The following is a 19,575-nucleotide window of genomic DNA, read 5'->3' as shown; positions in this document are numbered from 1 at the left end:
TCAAAAAGGAAAATTTCAATATGCTCACTCTGGCTGAGGTCTTGTCTGCCCTGGGCCCAGGAGACAGGATGACAGTGTTGGACTTGCAGGATGCCTATTTTCACATTCCTGTCTTCCTGCACATCGGCACTACATGCAGTTTACGGTAGGCAACGAACATTTTGAGTTGACCGTGCTCCCCTGGGGCCTTACCAGCGCCCCTCGGTTGTTCATCAAGGTGATGGCAGTGGGCACAGCTCATCTCTGCCAGTCAGATGTTCCAATATTTCCCCATCTCAACGACTGACTGTTGGAGGCGCGCTCGCCCCATGCTGTCGTCTCCCATCTCCAGACTATGGCAAACCTCCTGCATTCACTGGGGCTCACTATCAACGTGCCGAAGTCTCACCTGACTTCCTCTCATACGCTCTCTTCATCAGAGCTTTTCTGGACACAGTGCAGTTTTGGGCCTATGCTCCAGATTGGCGAGTCCGGTATATTCAGGCTATGATACCGATGTTTCAGCCTCTATCCTGCAATTTGATGTATATGACTCTGAGGCTGCTGGACCTTATAGCCTGCTGCATACTACTAGTGACATGTTCCAGATGGCATATGCAGACTCTACAGTGGGGCTTTAAGTACCAGTGGACGCAGAATCAGGGAAATCTCTCCGACATGGTCCATATCTCAGAGGGAACTGCTCACAACATTGAGTGGTAACTGACCAACCGCGATAGGGTCAGAGGTAGACCCCTCTCCGCCTCCCCAACCAGATAACACAGTAGTGACAGATGAGTCACTCCTGGGATGGTGCGGCCATCTAGGAGAGGTGGAGATCAGAGGATTCTGGTCTCCTGCGGAATGCGGACCCACATCAACTTGCTCTGAGCGATTTGTTTGGAATTTAAGCCTTTCTTCCTTTAATCAAGGGAGAGCTGGTTCAAGTGTTTATGGACAACACCACCCCCATGTGGTACTGCAACAGGGCAGGGTACAGGGTAGGGCCATGTACCCTTTCTCATGAGGCCCTGCGTCTCTGGACATGCGTGGAACAGCAGGGCATATCCCTTGTGGTTCAACACGTTGCAGTTTCTCTGAACGCCAGGGCGGACGGACCCAGCCGTTGATGCCTAGCAGATCACGAATGGCATCTCCATCCGTGGGTGCCACAAGGTCTCTTTCAACAGTGGTTAGAGTCTTGGTTAGATCTGTTTGCCTCCACCAAGAACATGTGATGTAAGCAGTTTTTTGCGCTGGAGTTGCGTGGAGGTTGGCGCCAGTTGATTGCATTGTGGTGGCTAGTCGGCCCTCCCCAAGACTGTGTATGCCTGCCGGTGGAACAAATTTGTAAAATATTGTACAGAAAGGTCTATTGATTCTATTTCGGCTTTATTCTGTAAAGTATGCTTTTTATTTTGACCCTTTCCCAGCAGGGCTCTGCACTGGACACTCTCAAAGGGTACCTTTCGACCCTGTCTGCCTTCCTGGGGCTGAACAACCTTCATTATTTAAATCTCCTTGTGCCTCAGTGGGACCTTAATTTGATTCTTACCTTCCTGATGTGTGTTCCAGTCGAACCTCTGCACTACTGCCCCCTCCGGCTGCTTACCATCCAAACAGCCTTTTTAGTGGCAAACTCTTATACCAGGAGAGTGAGCGAATTGCAGGCTTTGTCATCCAAGTCTCCTTACCTGACAATATTCCCTGTAAAAAGGAGGAGCGACTTCACCCTCCAGACCCATGAAGAGCATTGTCGTACTAACTTGACTGCAGTAAAGAGTTCCAGGTGGACACCAAAACTGTGCAGAAAAGGACTATATTGCAATGGGTCGTGCTCTGCATGGACATTTTCTATGCGTTAGCCAAAAAACATTCTCTTGAAGGCTTAAGCGCTCATTCCACCAGAGCTAAGGCTGCTACCCTGTGTTGCAACGTGGAGGTCTAGTCCTCAACATGTGTCAGGCAACAACTTGGGCATTCCTGCACACGTTTACTGAGCACTGCTGCCTGGACAGCCAAGTCCGCAGGGACTGCTTTTTTTGCTGCTCTGTCCTGCAGGACTTCCTGTTCTAAACTTGTCTGCTTTTAACTGTGTCCCCTGACTAGTATCTTCCATGTGTAAACCCTCCAAAATCCTGCACCTTGGCAACTGTCTTGATACCTCCAGGAGACTTGGACATATTTGTATTTTAAAATCTCCTGTGACAACTATGTTAGCCGACCCTTCCCTCATTCTTTCTGTTTTACTGAGTAGGGTGCTCGGTGTGTGGAGATTAGTCGTCTCGATTTCACATTGTAAAAATTCTGTCATAAAACCAAAAACGGTTATGATTAATGCCTGTAATGTGAGCGGCCCAGCGTTAATTTCTTGAGTCTTACCATTGACTGCTAGAGAGATGAAATTTACTAAACCCCCTTTAGCCCTTCCAGTGCCCGATTCAACTGCTAGGATAAAATGAGATTGAATTCTTCCACACAAAAAAAGGATTGGTTGTCTCCCAGGTTTCCTGTAAGCATGATAGTTCCTAATAAAATGAAGCCAATTCATATCATCAAACTTTGAAGCAAAACCAGCAATGTTCCAACTTAACAGTTTAAGTTCATGGTGGTTAGATGCACGTGGATCCTCAGGGGAGGCTACAGGAGAAGAAACAGCAGATTTGATAAGAAACAGGAAGTGCTTATCAGCCCTTTTATCAGTGAGCTGATAAAAGTTTATCACAGCACAGCCACTAGCTGGATTTTTCATTTCTGTCCCCTGTCAACTCACTCTTCTTACCATCTTGATCCATTCATAGATATTGAAGGCAAAATTTGAATGCGACCCTGTCCAATGAGTGGTCTTCTTTATAAGTTGTATGTAAGTTTCTGATGTATTACCTTTCAAAGGTGGAACGTTCCCTAATACCACCACATAAAGGGTGGCTTCAGGAGGTAGATTGCTGACAGACCCTGACTACGTACTGGATGAGTAATCCAAGTTAGACTAGGAAGGGCTATAATTAGGAGTCACTGAGCTTGAAATGGCTACATCCCCTTGTGGCTGTGTCTGGAATTTCCAGGAAGAAGGCTCAGGCCTGTTGAGTGTCTCTTGTGGATTCTATGACCTGGTGCCCCACCCTGTTTCATCTAAAGGTTCAAGAGCGGCATTCTATACTGAAACCAGAACTAGCAGCCTATTGTGACCAGTTGCCCCCACTTCAAAAGCACCCTTGAAGTGCCCATTACAGGCTTTTTCCTTTCACATTGCTGATGGGACATTTCTGGAACATGAGGCATTAAAGCTGGCTGGTGTTGAGCGGGAATAGTTAGTACCCCTCTAATTGCTACAATAGACATCAATATTGCTAAGGCGTTGATCATAAGACTCAAAACGCCCCTTGATAATTGACTCAAATTTTAAAAAAAGCTTGTCAACATAAACTTTAGCTGTATTACTGACAATAGACCCGAGCGATTCCACAGTTTGGTCCACTTAGGTCCGCAGTTTCAAAGGGAGACAAGGGATCTGTTGCGGACTCTGTCACACTCTCCTCTTTACAGGGAGGCAAAAAAAGAGTCCCTGTCAGCCTTCCCTTGGAGAGCCAGTTAATTTGTCTACATTGATAATCTCCTCATTAAGGGCACCATCCAGGGGAGGGGGTTGGAAGTGGCCATGTCTTTTGTTGGAGCAGTGCCTCTAGAAACGGCTGCCTTACATTTCCCCAGTGAAGAAAACCAAAACCTTTGTCAGATGAACAAAATGGAAATGTTAGAGGAGGGCCTGGTCTGGTCATGCCCTTGCTCGGGTGGGCGCTTACGGACCCACTCTTGGCACGCGCCCTGGTGCAAGTCGGTGTGCGCCCTACGCACATCCTGTGCGGTGAGGAGCGTGCAAGCGCTGGATAGGGCAGTGTCTGTGCAGCCCTTTCCCTCAGCGAGTCTCCTTGGGTCTCCTGGGACTCGTAGTCCCCCTTCGGCCGCAGCAAAGCATCCCACGCAGCAGGCAAGCACTAAATAGCTCAATGTTAGTGCAGACCCTCCTCCTTCCCTGCAGGCTCAGCGAGTCTCCTTGGGTCTCATGGGACTTGTAGTCCCCCTTTGGTAGCAGTAGAGCGTCCCACGCAGTGGGTGGCGTGCAAGCACTATATACAGCGATGTCAGTGCAGCCCCTCCTCCTTCCCTGGGGACTCAGCGAGTATCCTTGGGTCTCCTGTGACTTGTAATCCCCCTTCTGGTGCAGCAAAGCGTTTCTTATAAATCATTGTTGATTTGTGGTCCTTGAATCATGTACGCATGCAATTCTCTGCTTGGCCTGGATACTGTTTTTTAAAACTTTGGTGTTGGCACTGAATCACATAAATAATGCATAATGGGCGACATGTAAGATGCTGTTTTACGCTGTTGGTTCTTCTTGTAACAGAGGTTGTTACCAATGATGTTTGTAAAAGGTATTCACATGGGATTCACCTTTTAGATTCCCAACAATGAACCCCTGCATTTGTTACAGCTTGCTTTAGTTTAGCTCTCACAATACGAAATCGTAAATTGGGAGCTCTGCGATAAGCAATGACTGGTGGTTTTGGAAATTAAGGGAAATGTTTTTTGCATTATGTTCTTGTAGTTGGGAACTGATGGATGATAGTCAAACAAAAATGGGCTTTTGTCACATTTGTTCCTGTTGTTGGTATTCCAAATAAATGCTTCCCTTGGTAAAGACTTGTCAATTTGTTGCTGTAAGATCTGCTGAGGCTAGCCTTGCATTTGAAATAATCTAGCAAGCTACAGTAGATTTTTTTTACAAGTGCCCCCATTGCTGAAAATGCTTTTTCTGAGAGCATGGCTGTAGATGTTGCTGAGTGTTGTTTAGTAAAGTGACATAAAGTCCAGGTTAGATAAAAAGTGATCCCAAGAAAGATTACTTTCTTGGGATGTAGGAGTACCCTAAATACAACCCCACCCACATCCAACGCCTTGCTTTTTAACGCTGCCAAAGGCCCAAACAATAAAGTAATCTTTCTTGGGATCAATGGACAGTTTTTAACCTTTCACTTTTCACGGTACCCACACTGCACACTCAGCAATATACCCGCTCCGCTATAATCAGGCGTAGAAGCACACCCAACACACACTGGGTGTCATCGGGTGGGCCCGATGATGAAGCATGCCACCAACTAGGTTAGTGGATGAGGGCTTTCAAAAAGGGTAAAGACTACCCCTTTAGATACATCATACTACATACACCATTGCTACTTCCCCACATGTCTAGTTAGACTAGTTCTCGCTGAATAATAAGTTCAAAGTATCTTAGCCATACCATTGGTTTGATGCTGGAAGTAGGAAGTTTATGGTCCTACAGTTTTCCCATGAAGATATTTCCACTGGATGGAGCCATCTGAATGCCCATAAAACTCCCCTTTATCTGCAGGTAGTGTTTACCATTGAATGTAAAAGTGTTGTATTAAAGGATAACTCTTGTAAAGTTGGTTAGCACTTTGGTTAATGTCGTTTTCACTGTTTTTTTTATTAAGAGCTTCAGATAATACCTTAAGAAAATCCACATGTGGTATATTGGTGAATAATATTGTAACAGTAAATGTAGCTAAGAGAGTGGCATTGTCTAATGTGTAGGTTTGGTTTGATTATTCTATCATCTGAACTGACATAGTAAGTATCCTTAACACATAATGGAAGTTCCTGGACAATGGGTTGGAGGTGCAGGTCAACAAATAAAGATAATCTCTCAGTGGCATATCATTGCCAGAGATGATGGGAATGCAAGGCATCGTCATTTTGTGAAATATGGAAAGCACATAAAATCTCCCAGGTCTTGGTTTAAGAAGAACACTCACATCCACTGTTGTTTCATCAAAGAGATTTAAGCTTCTGTCCTTTAAAATGTTGTTCTACATTTTTTTGGTATAGTCTTCTTTGGGGTCTGTTTCTAAAGTTTGTAAGTCTTTGTACCCATGTGTTGTCTCATTCCTGCCTTAATCACTTACGTTCTTGGCAGCCACTCCTCCACCCTTTTCTGCTGTTTTTAAAATGACATGCATTCTCTGTTGAAGGTGCTGCAGAGCTTTTCTTGCTCCACTGCCAATGTTATTAAAAATCTTCTTAGGTGTTGATTCCTTGATGAGTCTGTTGATGAATAAAATGTATGATCAAGAACAGTATTTCTACCACATTCACGAGTCCATGATTTGGGATGGTCGAACTTCTTTAAATAATCTGGAAGGTAGCTTGGCAGATAAACATCAGATGTTTGTTAAAGTATTCTGCAAGTCTGTGTCTTCCCTCCAGGTTTTTAGGTCTTTCATCATGTTGGCAGGTATATGTTACTTAGAAACAGGCCCGAAATAGAAGGCTTTTACTCAAGAGGTTCATTACACCTGATAACGGGAGCCCTCCAGTTAAGTCAACTATGTCTGATGTATGGTAGGGCTGTAGCTGGTGCTATGTAGTCCTTTTTATCTAATAAAACTTCTGTTATTTTTATGCTGTTTACCCCAAAATATTACACTGTCTAGAGAATCTCTAAAAATAGAATGGTCTATGAAGTGGTGAGGTGGAAAAGGAGGTATATGAAATCTTAACATGTCTCTTCTTGGTTTTACAGACTTAATTTTAAAAGCATTACTGGCTTAATTATTTATTTATTTACTTTTTATACATATATGTGTGTATGTGCGTGTGTGAGTGTATATATTTATATGCAGAGTAGTGCATAGGGTTATGGTTCCTTTTGCATCAGTCATTTGATTCACTTTAAAAATGAGTGAGCTTCAGTGTCATGGCTGTTTGGCCATGTCTTTAGTTTTCAAATTTTGCCTTTCATAGTTCCCCTTTCATTTCTTTGCTTATCCTCTTTATATTTTAATATTTTGTAAGATGATTCTTCTGCTCTATACGCAGTGCTAACAGGGTCATGCTTGCAACTCATTTAATCTGAAGTCCGCCACATCCCAAGTGACCACTTCCTTAAATGAGGACATACATATGGAATGCTGCAGTCCGGAGTGCATTATTGTTTTACAATCCAAGGTAGCCAACATATTGGTTTTGAATGTGGAGGCAAAGCTGAAACTATAAAACAATAGACTAGCTACACTACCTCTGCAAGCCGCGTACCTACTGCTATGTTTAGTTTGGATACTGAAACATATGTCCACTGTGTTTCAATGTCACAATTTTTTCTTTTTATGCTTGTATTCTTTTATATATCTAGCACATGATGGGCTAGTGTGTGTTTTACTATGGTTGTGTCAGTGGGTGTATGCAAGAATGAGTCAGTGTTAAATGAATAGATGCATGAGTGCAACGATGTATGTATGATGACATAATGAGTGTCAACCCCCAACAGTGACCCAAAAGGCACGTTTATTTATAAACCAGACCTACTGGCATTTCCTATGCTTGTTCCATTATATGACATGTTCCCCAATTTTTACTCTTCACGTAGAAGGAGCAGTAGGAACTTTGCATTATAGGACAGTTTGTCCAAGGAATGTCTGTTGGGAGGTGTGTTTCTAAATAGGTTTGTTTCCCTCTGCAGATTTGTTTGAAGATGTACGTTTGAGTCCCCAGTCACCCCGCTCCTTCCTCTTGCAGAATCTTCCTGGGACCTTCAAGACAGAGGTGGGTAACACCTTAGCAATTGCGGATAAAACAACTGAAGAAATTCCCTCACTCCAACCATACCTTCTATTTAATATCATCCTATGCCTCTTATGTCATATACTTTCACATGTACTACTTACAGTAACTCATCATGCTATTATGAAAGCTTTTCAAACAAGATATCCATACACTTGGAACAAGCTTTACTGTCAGTGAATCTTGTGACATCTTTAGAAAACAGGTATAGCCTTTCTAATAAATAAGGTATTTTTTTTCACTCTCTGGATATTAGAAGGCTGCATAGTTATTTTCTCTCTTGTGTTGTGTACCTTCTGTTTCTCTCTCAGGGTATCTCTATTGAAAATCATAAGCAGTACAAAAAGCAAGATCTGATGGAGCACCCGGCCCAAATGGCCTACCACAAATCCTATTTAAAACAAATATAAATCTTTGGTAGGGATACCTAACCAGTATTTTTAACTGTGCACTAAGTAACTCAATCATACCGGACTCTTGGCAGGGCGCGATAATCCATCCTATCTACAAGACAGGGTTGCACGCCACTCCAAACAAGTACAGATTAATCGCTCTCTTAGACATTGAGGCTAAACACTATGCATGGAATTCTTCTGGCGGAACTGAGAACTTAGGCAGAGCTGAATAACCTGATTCCAAAGAACCAGACAGGCTTCACTACAAATTCGGGGACCACCACTAACTTATTGACACTGTCTATAATCATCGAGAAATCACTTATTACATTTAGGGCTGTTTTAAGCTGCTTTGTAGATTTCAAAGCCGCCTTTGACCGAGTCCCCTGGGCTGCTTTATGGGTAAAGTTAAAGAAATAGGGGATTCCCGCCAAACTTCTGGACGCCATAATACAATTACATTTAGGCACATGGATACAAGTAAAGTTGGGGTCTGGCACACATCTCTCTCATAAAATCATGACAACCAGAGGCGTCAAACAGAGATGTGTGCTGGCCCCTTTACTTTTTAACTTGTTTATAGCAGATTTACCAGCCACCCTAGAGGAAATAAGCAGCCACCCACCCAAGATCGGTGGTGAATCAATTAGTAATCTCCTGTACGCAGATGACCTGGTTCTTTTTAGTCTCACTTGGGTAGGCAAAGGCAAAGGCTACTTAACAAATTGCACAGCTGCACCACTATTAATTCCTTAGAGGTAAACCTAAAGAAAACCCAAGTGGTAATCTTCGGAAGAAAATGCTACCTGAGAGGTGGATGGTTATATATTAAGATGAACCTCACAATTGGAAAAACATACAAATACTTAGGGGTCAATTTTGACTCCAGGGGTTCCTTTGCTAAACAACGCAATGAAATATCACTAAAAACCATGAACCTTCAGGTGACTTTTTCTAATGTTTCAAAAAAACTGTCCGGACCTATCTTATCACCCCTACTGGAAGTCATGAGAGCAAAAATCGGGCCAACTTTGTCGTACGGCATTGAAATATTCAGGGGAAAACTAAATGCTAACCTAAACCAACATGTGACCAAAATCTACAAAAAATTCCTCCACATGCTTAAATCTGCTTCTGCAGCACAGATTAGATTAGAACTGGGTTTATTAAACCATGAATTTTTGAATACTGGCTCTTATTCGAATCTGTGCCAAAAACGAAGACAAGCAGAGCCAGGTACTCTGGAGTCACTACTTTGGTCAGACATTTCTCAGAAAAACCCAGAGGGGGTCGTATGGCTGTTTTTTCAAGGATGCAGTGTCATGTAGTTACTGCTTTTCTATATACTGTGTTAAGTTAGCATGAGTTTATTAAGTGTTTAAACAACATATTTTCCTTCGGCTTCAGTTTGCACACGACACATAATTGTTATTGTAGCTTTCAACCTAGACGAAAGATGTGATTTATTTGAGAATAATATGTTATTGCTCTGATATCACTCGTGCTTGGTACACTGTCTGCACACTGAGTGCTGAACCCTCTAAGAATAACCTAATACAAGGTTGCTGGGAGGCCTGATCCTCGCACCACATTAGACATAACATAAATACAGTTGCTGCCAACATTGGGCTCTAAGCGGGTTTAATAGAGTTACTGAGAATGCAAAAACACACTTGATGATGCTTCGCATGCAGAGAGCTGGTAGCAGATGATGTGATCCTCTCCTCCTGACATTTAGAGGTATGGGCCCGCCCTGCTAAAACCCAAATGAGACCTTCTTAGATATAATATAGTATGCTAAATAGGGAGTGCGAGAAATAGGTGTTGTAAATTTCTATTGATTTTTGCACTATAATATGCTATCACCGTTTGCTTATTATGGACTAGTAACTATGCTGATAACTCTGATTCTTATAATATGTCTTCTTGTATTATATAAGATACTGGTTTGTAATGATTATAGAGCGAAAGAGTGTTCACGTGTTCCACGATACCTGAGGTAACCTAAGTTCATGTTCTGGTTTGTCTAAGTCATTGGGAGTTTGTTATGACCAATGAGACACTGTAGCTAGCTCGGTAAGGGGATTTTGGATACTGAGGTGAGTTTTGGGTCACCCTAATTCACTGAGGTTCCTGATCTCTATGCACAGTTCTGTAAGAGAACGGAATCCCTGCTACAGCAGTTAACTAATTATCTGTGGGCGAATTATGGGATCTCAACCCTAGAAAGGCTGTTTTTAAAATCTGCATTAAGAAACGCACTCGACTGAGGTCCAGAATTGCTGACAAAGCTCATTTTGCTAAACGCAAACATGCCTGGGCAATAATAAATTCCTATGGGCTGGGCACTCCCCTCCCCTGTCTGTCTTGCACTTATCCCTTGTATTTAAAGCTTAACTTCTTGGCTCTTAGATTGGGTGACTGGCAATTTTTAAAGGATTTACCTCACTGGCGTCGTACGTCAGAGGATGTAATGTGCAGGAGGTGTGGTAAGGCGGCTGAGACTTTAGAGCATGTGGTCTGTCTCTGTCCTGCAATTGCGCCACAGGGCAGACGAAAACTGAAAGTCGAGTGGAATAGGCTGGGGACCCGGACAGGCAGGCAGGCAGTAATTGCAGCTCTGAATCCAGAGAATACAATTTTAAACATAGGCCTCACAACTCTCATACGCTACGCATACCGCAATTTTTTCAAAATAACCGGTAGTGCTGGTTAACTTTTTTATTTCAATGGCATATAGTATATATTAAACCGCACTTTACAAAATGCTGCCAAAATTGGTTATACTTGACTGCATTCTCCTTCAATCTGCTGCTAGTAGTGGACTACTTGATTGTATCCATCATCATAATACTGCTAATTGTTAAGTCCTCAAACTTCTTTTTTGCCCAAATGCCTTTGTTGTTACAGTTGCTGTGTATATTTTGCCTATTTTAAACACATATATATCACTGAAGTCCGTTAATGGAATTTGGAAGTTTTTATGTACCCACTGTTTTTACGTTTTGCTATTTTTAACAATTTGTACTGTTGTTGATATCTACTGCCCTGTACTTTTATGGATATTTTATATCTAAATAAAGTTATATTTACAATGTCATTAGCAGTAAATAGTTACGTCCATTTACGGGGACCCCAACTACTTTTTTCAAAGCCACTTTTGTGTAGTATATTTGCCCTACTTCGTAAAGGCCGGGAGCTACATGGGACACAAATTTAACCTTTTGCAGCCTTACAACAGGGTGTATTGCAAATTTCAATAATTTACTTTAAAAGATGCAAGACAATACTAATACTTCCAGCCTTTAAAAGTTACTAAATATAAGCAAAAGTGACATTTTAAAATCATCCTTCAAAGGCCCTTTTCATTATCTTTTAAAGCGAATGAAGGAAAGGCAATGTCTCTAGGCTGCAGCAATTTAAGAAAAAAATAAAACACTGTGCCTTTAAGTGCACTTGGATCTCTAGTTGAACACAGTGCCTCTAAGGGCACCTTTTTCTCCAGTATCTCATCATGCCCTCTAGATGCCAGTTGACACGGTTATTTTTTCTGGCCCCTGCTGAGAGGATCCTGGAGCATAGAGTTTGGCTTTTTTTCTTCTTTAATTCACTTCAAAACCATTTTAAAAGTGACTCACTTGACGTCCTTTAGGGCGGAGAGTATATGAGATAATTTACTGACAGGAAATATTTTCAATTTTTTGCAAAATGCCATCCTTTTTCCCAAGTGCACGGATTGTGGAAGAAAAATAAAAAAAAACCTGCATAGGATCTGTATTCTATGTTTACCAGATAGTCATGATCCCAGAAGATGTATTAACAGGAATACCCTATGCACACAGCACAGAAATTGCATATAGTTGTGTCTATGAAGAAAAACATATACAGATGAACAAAGCCAACAGAAACAAACAGGGATTTCCTGCGTGGTATCGCTAAAGTTCAGTTCTTTAATTGTTTCAAAACCAGCCAGCCGACACGTGTTTCATCGTGTTTGGAAAAGTATTTCCACGACTCCTCAGGGCTGGGAAGGATACGAAGAATAACAATAGAACATCTGACATGATCTTACAATATTATTGGGTACAATGCACCCACTCATGTGAAAAACCAGAATTTAAGGATCGCAAAGTGAAACGTACGCCGTGTGCGACACCTAGGAATATATACAGTTGGTGAAAAAAGTAGTAGGAACTCGGTTCCATTATGAAATTACACAAGTGTAATGTAATAGACGCATGAGAAGAGAAGACACAGTCAGAGGTTCATGCAGTGTCTATTGGAGCGTTATACAGCGCCAGGAAACCTACGGGTAACAGTGCTCTTTACAAGCTCAAATACATTTACATTTACGTTTACATTTACATATTAGTGCTGGTATTGTGGGGAAAGAGAAAAGTGAGAAACGTCAAGTTCGGTTTATCAATGTAATGCATGGAGGATTCGAACGTTCGTGTGGTCGGATGTAAGTGATTAAAAGAGACGTTACCCAAAAGAATTGTAATCCTTGGTGTATTGTCAGGTCAAATAGAACGTCACTGGACTTTTAAGGATCCTGCCACGGTATTAAGTTTCAAGAGTAATCGTAGTGGAGAGGTTTACGCTGTAAAAACAAATGTTGATCTTGTATTTCATGGGGACACCAATATCTGTGCAATCACCACAGTTTCAAAAAGAACAAATAATTGTACGTAAAGTTAATCAAAAATTACCTGAAGGCGTTTTCAAAGGGCTTGTAAGCCCGGAAAGGTGGTTTCAGTGTACTTGTGGAGCGGATAACTCCTAGTAAGTGTGCCGCCTGAAAGAAAAAAACTACACTGGTGTATTAGTCTTGAAACGTCACCGGATATTCTAAACCAATAACCGAACACCGGCATATGTAATGTCTTTATGCCAGTTGCAAACCTTCTCGCGTCACGTTTTCACTGGTCGGCTCTTTTTCGCACTCGGAAGACTTGTGCATGCACACACCTTTACTGCTATTTCCTCTTATCCTACTACTTCGCTATTTTTCTTTCTTCAATACTTCCACATGGTCCATTTCCACATGCTACGCAATGTTTAATATTTATGGCTACATGTCGGCACCTTGGGGACCATAGACAGGAAGGGTAGTCTTTCGGATCCCATGTTTGGCAAACACGCGCTCTGTAAACAGAGGTTGACGTGCTAGTTTTCTGAACAGGGACGGCCTTTCGGATCTCGGAATGGGTTTAAATTATTTTCTGCTTCCGGGTCACGTGTCCACATTTGGAACACGGCGACCTGGGAGAGGATATATCGGAAAGTTCTACACGATTCATAAGCAAGTCCCAACCCCTGATTCTGGATCGTTTTCTCAATTCCAAATTTTATAGTGACAGGGACTTTTTCCACTGAAAGTCTACTGGAATGGGACTAATACATCTGTGTTGTTTTTTACTTTCAGACGGCACACTTACTAGGAGTTATCCGCTCCACAAGTAATCTTGTAACATCATGTCAGATGTTCTATTGTTATTCTTTGTATCCTTCTCAGCCTTGAGGAGTCGCGGAAATACTTTTCCAAACGCGATGAAGCACGTGTCGGCTGGCTTGTTTTGAAACAATTAAAGAACTGAACTTTAGCGATACCTTGCCGCAAATCCCTGTTTGTTTCTATATATGTGTGCCTTCATAGATACAACTATATGAAATTTCTGTGCTGTGTGCATAGGGTATTCTTGTTAATACATGTTTTGTGTGTCAGTAGTTCTCTGACACACATTTAAGTGGTTATAGGGTCTTTTCCGCTCACCCAGTTGCACCACACTACTACTGTTGTTTAATACTTTTTGCGTCCACTTTTGGCTGAGCGGCCAGGTGCTGCTCTGAGATCTAAAAACCCTTCTCCTGTTAGTATGATCCCAGAAGATGTTGACACTGTAGCTCCCTCTCCAGGTGCAACTTGAAAGAGCATGAGGAGATTCACCTAAGCTGCAGAGAACAGCAATATTCCCTTGCTGGAGATGCATCTGAGGGACGAGGAGAGGCTACTCCCTCTAACAATGCCCCAAGCTCACCCTTTAAGAACTTCTGCAGGGGGGAATCCAAGAATAGAAGTCAATGTGAAAGACAACATCCCCGTTCAACGTCGAGGATATCAATATCGAGTTGAAGTACAGCACCTACTTGCTCACTGTTGAGGGCTGCTTTTTTGTCGAAGACACAACTTCAAGGATGATGAAACAATCAATGTTAAAAGGTTCACCAATGTCAGGACATCAGTCGATGTCAAGACAAAGTTTGACATTGAAGAAACCTTCTGCTGTGAAGAAGACAATAGCGGAGTGGCTTTAAGAATGAAAGCACACAGACTCCCCACAGAATCGGTTTCTGAGTACTCTAGAGCCTACTCTCCTTCTAGACCAGCTTCTCCAGTCATCATGCCAGATTCTCCGTCTCCAAATTCTGCAATGCCACAATCAACAACCGAAGACCATCCACCAGTAATTCTTGCAATAATTCTGCCAGCCATGCATCTTAGACCTCCGCAATCCCCTGCATAAAATGCACTTTCACCAAGATGCTTCATGTCTTGGTCCCAACATACCAGACCTCACCATGTGCCAAAAGTGAAGTCATGATCTCACTGTCTTTACTACCATTTAAGGTCACTCAGTGTCCTGTTCAAGAATGAGACAGGATTCCACATGCTGGTCTTGGTCATCAAGATCCTACTACACTACCACATCCTCTGGACACTATATACCTACACTGCTGGACTCTCCTCTAGTGAGGCTATCTCCTGAAGACAACATGGGCACTTTTCATAAGTGGTGTCAACAAATTAAGTATTCCTCTACCAGCAACCACTGCCTCCACATCTGTAATATTTCAGACATTGCACAAACAGTCCATCGCAAGGCTTTTATTTTCGCTGGTTCCAGGCATTATTGAATCAGCCATGGATTTATTCCCGACTCTAGCCTCAGTCAAGACAGCCCCTAGTCACCTACAAAATTAATACAGGTCACCTGACCAGGATTTGTTATTCCTCTGAGCTGATCCCCAACTTGAATCTGTGATTGTTTCAGCTGCTTGGAAAATGTCATGCTACAGCCTCCATGAGGAGGGATAGCAGGTCACTCTGGGACTCACTACAACAGTTCATATAGGACCTGCCTAGAGACAGCCTTGAATATTTCCAAGAAATCCTCAGTGAAGGCATGATGGTATTCAGTCATTTCATCAGTCCTACAGCGGATACGTCCATCCTAGCAGCTCATGGATACTGCCACGGTTTGCCTTTGTGTTGCTCTTCTTGGATCAGACTCTCAGGACTGAAGCTGGAAGCACAGCACAGGGCATTGAATCTGATGCTGATGACAAGATACCTCACATGAAAACAAAGCAAGACACTGTGGTAGTCTAATCAGAGAAGAGGAGACAATCTGATTGAACCTCATTGAACTTCAGGGCAACAACAACAGAGGGATCAACATCAGAGACATCAATAAAGAGGCAGAGGGGATCAATAGCAATATGCTCCAGCCACAAACCCAACACAGGTGGGAAGCAGTGAGATCTCTCTTCCCCCTCTTTCGCTTCCACTCCAGTAGGGTGAAGCATTACATCTTACCTAGAAGAGTAGAAAACATAACCAGCAACAAATGGGTTCTGATTATTTTGCAAAATTGATACTGTCTCAGGTTCAAGCAACCTCCTCCAGCAATTTCACCAAAAACGTCTTTCTCTTTCCTACCCACAGCACAAAGTTTACATCCTGTTGCAAAAACAAGTGATGGAAAAGGTCCTAACACATCAGTCAGGAATAGGAATTTACTCCTCACACTTCCTCATGAAGTAGAAAGGACCAATAAGTTAGTTCAGACCCATTCTAGACATGAAGTAAGCAAATGAGTGGGTACACAAGCAAAATTCAGATTGGTGGCTCTGCATCATATCTACCTTCAACTCCATCAGGGGGATTGGCTATGGCTATTGGCATAGGTCTGCACAGTGCCTATTTTCAAATCTCTAAAACACATTGCAAGTTTTCGAAATTCTAATCAGAAACAACCTTACCAATAGAGTCCTTCCTATCGGTCTGAAGTTAGCTGCCCGGACCTTTTGAAAATGCATGGCGGTTGTTGCAGCTCACCTCAAGAAATGGAAATTTTCATCTTGCCTTATCTAAACTATTAGCTAATCAAATCTTAATCTTAAACTCAACACAAATATTTCAGATTGCTGTCATCAACCTGAACCAGCTGGAATTGCAAGTGAATCACGAAAAATCCAACTCTGCCCCAGTACAGTCCCCTCATTATCTGAAAGCAGTTTTGGATATGGTACACCCAAAAGTGTTCCCACAAAGAGGTCTCTCCATATCCTTGATGTGAGGAGGGTGTCAAAAGTTTATCAACCTAAGACTAAGGACTTGAGAAAGTTCAAACAATTGTATGTAAAGCATGCCTTGTTACAAACAGGAGTTGCCACATCAAAACAAGACTCTCCCATAATCCTGTGTTACCAAAAAGGTGACGTAAACTTACCTGGAAAACCAGAAGCCCTTTCAACCAGACGTAAAGTGGCAACTGCAGCATTACTGAGAAACTGCACCTTAGAGATCTGTTCACACATTTACAAGACACTATTGTCTTGATTCAGATTCTAGAGCAAATGCTCAAGTAGGGAAACCACTTTAAGAAATCTATTTGTTTAACCCCTTCCAAGCTGATGACGAGCTGGGCTCGTCATGGCGTAGCCTCCTCGCACGCTGATGACGAGCCCAGCACGTCACGTAAAGTGCGTTTTTAAAAACCTCAGCGTGCGAGCGGAATTCCGCTAGCGCGCATGAGGTTAAGATTTGTACCTTGTGTATCTCTCTCCCATTGTAGCTTAGAGGAAGCGCTAGCAATTATATTCTGTTTCTATGATTATCAATGGTGAACTCCTTAAGGAAAAAAAGTGTTTCTTAACTGTAATTAGTTCTCTTGCAGAGGAATCTCCTTTGAAATTATAAGCAACGCTCTCTCCTCCCCGATGGAAGAGATAAAGTTGGTTTATTACTATTGTGTTACTAAGTCAAATTAACTAAGTCATCTTCCACTCACAAGGCATGATGGGGCACTAGAGGTGAAGGTGTTTGTGAAGTTGCAATGCTCTGTTGTCTTTCTTTGATTGCTATAGTCTATATGGTTACATTGCCCTATCCTTCCCTGTATATCACTTTAAAAGAGAATAAAAAGGTTTAAGGATATTTTTATAATGTTGCTTTTGCTTATATGTAGTGACTTTTAAAACTGTATGTAGTTTTTTTTTCCTCTCTTAAAGTATTTTATGAAATTGACAATATAGCATGTTTTAAGTTCGAAAAAGTTGACATGATTGTCACATGTACCTCCTGGCCTTTCCAAAGTAAGGCAAAGATACTACACAAAGTGAGTCAGGAAAAAAGTGCTCAGGGGTCCCCCACATAGGTGAGACTATGCCATGCGGATTTCGAACATTCCTTTTCTATCATGGGCTGTATGGGCAATTCCATTTTCAGTGGTGTGATCTCTATTGTTTTTAAATAATATTAGCCACATATTTTATCTCCATTTCCACTTGCTCATCGCATTTCTAAATTTAGGCTGGAGAAGTGGAATCTCTTTTTACATTGTGTGTTGCATATATGTATGAAAAGAAACCCCAGATTATGTGCGCCATGAGTGTAATCTGACCTCGCGCTGTCAATCCTAACCTCTAGTCACACTTCTTCTCAAAGCAGTAACTCAAAATCACCGAATCCCTGCAGATTCTGATGCCTTAAGGTCTTAAAAATGACCACATAGGCAAACATTGTAAGTATTCTAAGGCTTTTGGTAGAGCTCCGATACTGCCTGCTCCTCAAATCCCATTGTCTGTAGGAAAATGAAAGTTCACAATTTGAGGTTTACTTTTTCCATGAAAGAATCAACTAATGAACCTTCGCACAAAGAGAACTGCACAGTTCTCAATGGTGCCCCAAACCATTAATTGTATTATGTGATATTGAATTGGTGTAGGCAGCTATGTACACAAAGCAGTCTTTCAAAATGTCCCAAATGCAACGTACCAGCATTCACGTTTCAAGATAAGCATCTAGTTCTTCTTCAGAGTCACAGAAGGACGAGTGATTGTTAAAAAGCCAAGATGCATTGCAGCTTTGTGTCCCAGTTCACAGTTCAAAAAAAGTTAGGAAATTATTGGTAGATTATGTCAATTGAATCTTAATAAGTAAATATTTTTTTTAACAGACTTTATTGATGACTTTGCCACTTTGTACAATGCTATGACTATACTACAGAGGCAGTCTTTTGTATTTTTAGTAGTTACAGCATACATGTTACATACAGATTATGCGTATTTCACTCTATGTGATATATAAAACCAAGGACAATGATCTCTAATGACATCGTTGGTACTAAAAGGTTGGAGTCCCAATATAGCAATTGACAGTATAAAGCCTTCATATTTCCAATTAACAAGAAGAACCTGTTTAATCGTGTTCCCCTCCCTCCCTAGCCCGCCCAACCCCGACTCCTCGTCAGTCTTACTCCAGCTTCCATGGTAATCAAGATAGATCTCTATAGGTGTAACACTTGATGGATTGTAGTGTCCTTGGGTTATAATGTGTGGGTCTGGGTCTCGGGACCTGCAGATAAGAAGTTGCAGGGGGACATTGTGTGCTATGAGGTTGGGGTATCCTGTGGGGGTGATAAATCAAGTGATTCTAATTCAATCAGCATAGCCTCCCAGTCCATCGAGATGGGTTGCTTTCTCAGCCTTTTCTCTTCCTCTTTACGAAGAGCTGCATCCTCTGCTCCCCCCCCGCTGAAGCATGTCAGCCTGCCAAGTGGATATCGCGGGACATCTGGGGGACTTCCACCTCATTGTGAGGGCTCTTACTGCTAGAATAAGGGCCAAGTCTAAAAACTTTAACCACACTTTCTGCACCCCTGAGCGTGTGCGGATGCCTATGAGGCAGTTCAAAGCGTTGTCCGGACCCGGGTGCTGTGTGACTCCGTTCAGAGAGTGACGGACTCCCACCCAGAAGTCCCGAAGGCAGGGGCAGGACCATAGCATATGATGGAAGTCCGCCTCATCTCCCTTACAGCAGGTGCAGCAATGGGAGGAGTCTGGGAACCTGCGATGAATCCTCTTAGGGGTAAGGTATTATCTATGAAGGACCATTGTCTGAATAAACTTCAGTTTCACGTTACGCGACAGTTTTTTGGGGTGCTTAATAAGTAAATGTTATGAAATTATTTTGTGTGCCACTCCAATAACCGTTTAGCTGCTAATCATTTCCTCCCTGTTGCTAGCCTGTTTTTTTTGGGATATTTGGGGTAGTTCGTGCTTAACCCTTCATAACTTTTGTACTAGAAATAGTATATACGCCAATTTATTTTCTCCGAATGTACCCACGGTTTATGCATTCCTTTGGAGGGAACCATGAAATAGCCAAAATATAGATTAAAAAAAATATTTTGGAGGGAGAATGGGAAAACTGTGCTGGGCAAAACAGCTTATGTTTTTTTTCTAAAAATGCCATGAACAAAATGTTTGCTGTGCT

At 42.2% G+C, this 19,575-nt stretch overlaps 1 protein-coding gene and 1 long non-coding RNA gene across 3 annotated transcripts in view; one reads left to right on the top strand and one right to left on the bottom strand.

The window, feature by feature from the left end:
* The window catches only part of LOC147692115 (uncharacterized), a 72,586-nt gene extending 59,476 nt beyond the window's left edge, over nucleotides 1-13,110 (bottom strand). Inside the window, exons 1-4 of one of the 2 annotated variants that reach the window (XR_015299993.1) lie at nucleotides 12,918-13,110; nucleotides 12,725-12,810; nucleotides 12,502-12,615; nucleotides 11,947-12,036 (exon numbers count right to left, since the gene is read on the bottom strand). This is a non-coding gene — a long non-coding RNA (uncharacterized LOC147692115). Of the gene's footprint in view, nucleotides 1-11,946; nucleotides 12,037-12,501; nucleotides 12,616-12,724; nucleotides 12,811-12,917 lie in introns of those variants that run through there. The other variant, XR_015299992.1, reaches the window with a different exon arrangement.
* MEIOSIN (meiosis initiator) overlaps nucleotides 1-19,575 on the top strand; it is a 2,303,138-nt gene that overhangs the window by 1,511,424 nt on the left and 772,139 nt on the right. Inside the window, exon 9 of the mRNA XM_086938419.1 lies at nucleotides 7,517-7,599. Within this exon, the coding sequence (XP_086794545.1) occupies nucleotides 7,517-7,599 (83 nt within the window). The remainder of the gene's footprint in view (nucleotides 1-7,516; nucleotides 7,600-19,575) is intronic.

This window comes from Lissotriton vulgaris, chromosome 9, assembly GCF_964263255.1.
Source record: "Lissotriton vulgaris chromosome 9, aLisVul1.2, whole genome shotgun sequence".
In the NCBI taxonomy this organism is placed as follows: domain Eukaryota; kingdom Metazoa; phylum Chordata; class Amphibia; order Caudata; family Salamandridae; genus Lissotriton; species Lissotriton vulgaris.
This window is presented reverse-complemented; position numbering and strand designations above follow the sequence as displayed.